Genomic DNA, 4066 nt, shown 5'->3' on the forward strand with positions numbered 1-4066 from the left:
TGTACGTCAAAATGATCATTATGTTGTGACAATATAATAATATCAGACAAAAAATGTGTGAAAAAAAAAATCAAGCTTCTCTTCTGCCTTCTCCCATTACTCCCAGTAATAAGTACAGAAAACCACTAAGTCAGAAACGACCAATCAGAGCCAGGAGAAGCTGTGATTGGGTCTTACCTCTGTGCTCACATTCTCCTGCTTGCGCTTTGCTAAGCTACAGCTGGTTCACCACAACATAGCCTGCGACCAAAGCTAATGCTAGTTAGCATAGCTACCGACGGCGGCGGATAAACGGTTTTCCAGTAACTGTAAGTTGTTTTTCCAGCATTAGCACGCTGAGCAGCATACAGGAGGTTGATTGGCAGCGCTAAGATCCTCCTCCTGGCTCTGATTGGTTGTTTTTGATTGGCATTTTTGCAGGCCGCAGTAAGGAGCTCAGTGTTTGGTTTTCACAGATTATCCGTCTCATACCATGCTGTCACAACATGGTGGCAGTTTTAATAAATATGGACAAAACATGTTCTTGTGCTGCAGCTTTCAGCTTCGCATATAAATTGAAATCAAATATGAATAATTTTCCCGTCTTTCTATCGTTTTAAGCCAATTAGTCAGCAGAATAATTAAAAGTAGCTAAAAAAAATAAAAAAAAAACCCTTGGAATGATTTAAAAATTGAAATGTTTGCTTTGGTTCCTAAGTAACAGTGCACTTGATGACGATCATTTTCCTTCCAGAACGTGATGTCACAGTGCTTTCCCTGCAAGATTTGTAACTGAACATTAGCTTTCGGCTAATATTTAGTCTTCCGCTGAGAAGACTCGGGAACTCAGGCCTCTGTGCACTGATCATGATGGAGAAAACGTTTATGGAAACCAGGGGCTACACATATAAGTGTTCCCTTGCTGAAGGATCGTTTGGTAAAGTTGTAAAAGCAGAGTCAATTCATCTGAAGAAACTAGTCGCTATAAAGATTATTGGCCTGAACAAATACACCACCGTCAACAGAGAAAAGTTTGTCACTCAGGAAAAAGAAATTATTAGAACTTTAAAGCATCCCAACATCGTCAAAACCTATGATGTGTTTGAATCTCGCTCAGAAATGGTAAATATGAACACTTTTCTTTGCTTTGAGCTAATTCTTTGGAATGACAGAAGCAAAAACACTGTTGGTTGGACAGCTACGGCTAAAGGGTTTGGCAGTGTTGCTGTTGTTATTAGTATTGTTATTGTCACAATAACCTAATCGTATCGTGCAATCTACATCCTTTGTTTTTTTTCTGCCAATTGGTAAAACACTGGTAAACACTGGTGCCAATTGGTAAAAGCTACTACTAAATATAGTAGTAGCTTTAGAGTGCTAATACCTTTATTCCATTCTCGTGCCAACATGTTGAAAGCTAGTACAGAACCCGCAAGAGGACATGGGGGAGGGGGGAGGGTGGGGGGGGGTTAAAAAAAAGATTTTGAGAACTTGCAAAAGTTTTGTGAGATCCTGTGAAATGTATGAAAAATCCAGAGTTCAGCTGTTCCACCAAATTACGCGACCCGTCATAATCTGTGAGCGCATTTCTCTGCATGTACGTCTTGAAGACAAAAACTAGCATGGAGCTCTGACATTATTATTATTATTATTATTATTATTATTATTGTTATTATTAGGTCTGTGCAGTAAGGTCGTGGATTATGATGGCTATCATAACCTGTGTGATGCTAGCTATTTGAGGGTCAAATATTCTACTGCCCAGATTACGCAAACACTCTTCTTCTCCCTGGTCTATAAGATGTACATTCACAGAAATGCACGCTATCGCCCCCTGCAGTCACAGATTATGATGGGTCGCAGAACACTGCGCATGTTGCCAGCAGAAACCGGGCAAGATTACATCATTCGAACCATTTGAACTATTTATTTACAATTAGGCTGATAAAATAATTTATAACTTGCTGCCAGCGCAGATCACCTCCTTTTTTTTTTTTTATCTTTTCACACCGTGATACACAGTTGTAGTGCGCTAACAACATGCTAGCTAACGTTAAGATGAATGCTGGTAGCCATGGCAACGAGTGAGAGTTTGAAGGCTCGCCGACTCCTTTTGCAGTCAAGCTGCATGTCCGTCTGCAGTTTTTAAAAAAAATCATCCATCTATGATGAGCTGAGCTAAAATTGCCAAGCCGGAATTTTAGCTCAGCTAAATTTTAGCTGCCAAGCTAAAATTGCCAAGTCATTCAAAAGCTGAATGAGTTTCCGTGTGATAAGATATCTCTTCAGATGTTCCTCACTTATATAAAAACCACGTCTTCTATCAAGCACTGTCTGTATACTTAAGTCCAAGCTCAAGACACTCTATGGGTGTCCTCCATTATGTCTCGGGATCTCAAGAAACTTTCATGGGCTCTCCATGAACTTGCAAAGGATCTCATACATGGGACTTGACACCCATGTACGGAGGGCTGAGGCCTTCGTATGTGGGGCATGCACTCTGATCTTGCGAAAGATCCTGATCCTGATTCCGATCTTGCAAATTTAGAAAATTTTATCGATTTTAGAAAATCGCTAAGACTTTCTACATTTGCAAGATCGGGAAACTTTTGGATAATCTCAAGAAATGTTGGGGGGTTTTTTAAGGATTTTTTTTTACTCTAGTGGTTTTCACGTCACAGTAGATTGATAGGAAAGAGGGCTGTGAGGGAGGGGGAAGACATGCAGGAAAGGTCAAATGCCCTGGACTTGAACCCATGATGGCCGCATAGAGGCCATGGAGCCCTGGTAGGCTCTGTTCGTGGGTCACGCGCTCTGCCACCGCTGTACCCCGATCTTGGTAAACTCTCAGGATATCTTGAGATACTTTCACAATATCTCAAGAAACTTTCAAAGGATTTCAACAAACATTCACGGGATCCTGGTTAAAATTTAAGTCAACAGCCATAACTGAAAAGGCAGTCATTCTTTTCTTGCATATATGACGAGTCCAAAGTGCTGCATTGTCTGACTGATGAAATGATTCCTTTAGGTCTACGTGGTGATGGAGCTCTGCCCACAAGGAGACGTCGCAAAGCTCATTTCGGCCAGAGGGGCTCTAGATGAATGTTTCAGCTGCAGACTTTTCAAGCAGCTGTGTCTGGCCATTCAGTACCTTCATGGAATTAACATTGCTCACAAAGATATTAAATGTGAAAACCTTCTTTTGGACGTGCACTATAACCTCAAACTGTGTGACTTTGGCTTCAGCGAGAAGCTCACGTACGTCCAGGGCAAATTGGTGCCGAGTGACACCCACTGCGGCACCTTGCAGTACGCGGCACCGGAGATCCTGAAAAACCTCTCGCACAACTCAAAGATCTCTGACGTGTGGAGCATGGGCATCGTGTTGTACAAGATGCTCTGCGGGTCGCTTCCCTTCACCACCACCAACACGACAAAACTAGTGCAGCTTCAAATGAAGCATAACATCAAGTTCCCAACTGGCTCGTCTGTTTCAAGTCAGGCGAAAGAGCTGATCCACAGCATTCTGCACCCCATGGTGGAGCACCGGATCACAGTGAGCAGGATGCTAGAGAGCCAGTGGGTGTTGACGTTGACTGAGGAAGACCGCGACGAGGGGACGACGGCGAGCCAGACGGCACCTGTAAGTGAAATCAAAGAGGATAAGCTAACAATAAATAACTCGGACGCATAGAAAGGACTTTCCACTGCGGTCCCATGAGAACCACCGAAGTCGGACAATTTCAGGATTGTTCCCACGTTGAATAAATGTGAACCTTCTTAATTGGACTGGGTGGTGGTTTGGTTTTTACATGCAGTAGAGTGAAACAAGTGATTTGCTCCGTACTGGCTTCTTTTGTTTTCTGTTTGATATTTCAAACAATTTTTTTTATTATTATTATTAAAATAAAGTCAACTTGTGAAAATACTCTGGCTGTCATCTCCTAAAAAAAAAAAAAAAACAGGTCATTGATATTTTCCCAGGCCTCCACAACTGACTGGCTCCCTTCTACGTAGAGAAGCAGCAGCTCCCCAACGATTGAGCTTGACGGCGGAACCCAGACGCCCCGCAGAGAAAACTCAT

At 42.4% G+C, this 4066-nt stretch overlaps 1 protein-coding gene across 1 annotated transcript; it reads left to right on the top strand.

Annotated features, from left to right (window-relative positions):
* The first annotated feature begins 846 nt into the window (after nt 1-846).
* Nucleotides 847-3676, top strand: LOC102238303 (testis-specific serine/threonine-protein kinase 1-like). The gene is made up of 2 exons (XM_014470012.1): nt 847-1101; nt 3011-3676. Exons 1-2 carry the CDS (start codon nt 847-849, stop codon nt 3674-3676), a joined length of 921 nt encoding a protein of 306 aa, XP_014325498.1.
* The last annotated feature ends 390 nt before the right edge of the window (nt 3677-4066 follow it).

This window comes from Xiphophorus maculatus, chromosome 6 (assembly GCF_002775205.1).
Source record: "Xiphophorus maculatus strain JP 163 A chromosome 6, X_maculatus-5.0-male, whole genome shotgun sequence".
Lineage (NCBI taxonomy): Eukaryota > Metazoa > Chordata > Actinopteri > Cyprinodontiformes > Poeciliidae > Xiphophorus > Xiphophorus maculatus.

What these genes read in the sequence shown, in the direction of transcription:
- LOC102238303 (XM_014470012.1), top strand. Translation starts at nt 847, where the DNA reads ATGATGGAGAAAACGTTTATGGAAACCAGGGGCTACACATATAAGTGT. An exon ending in TTGAATCTCGCTCAGAAATG is followed by an intron (nt 1,102 to 3,010) that starts GTAAATATGAAC and finishes TGATTCCTTTAG; the next exon opens with GTCTACGTGGTGATGGAGCT.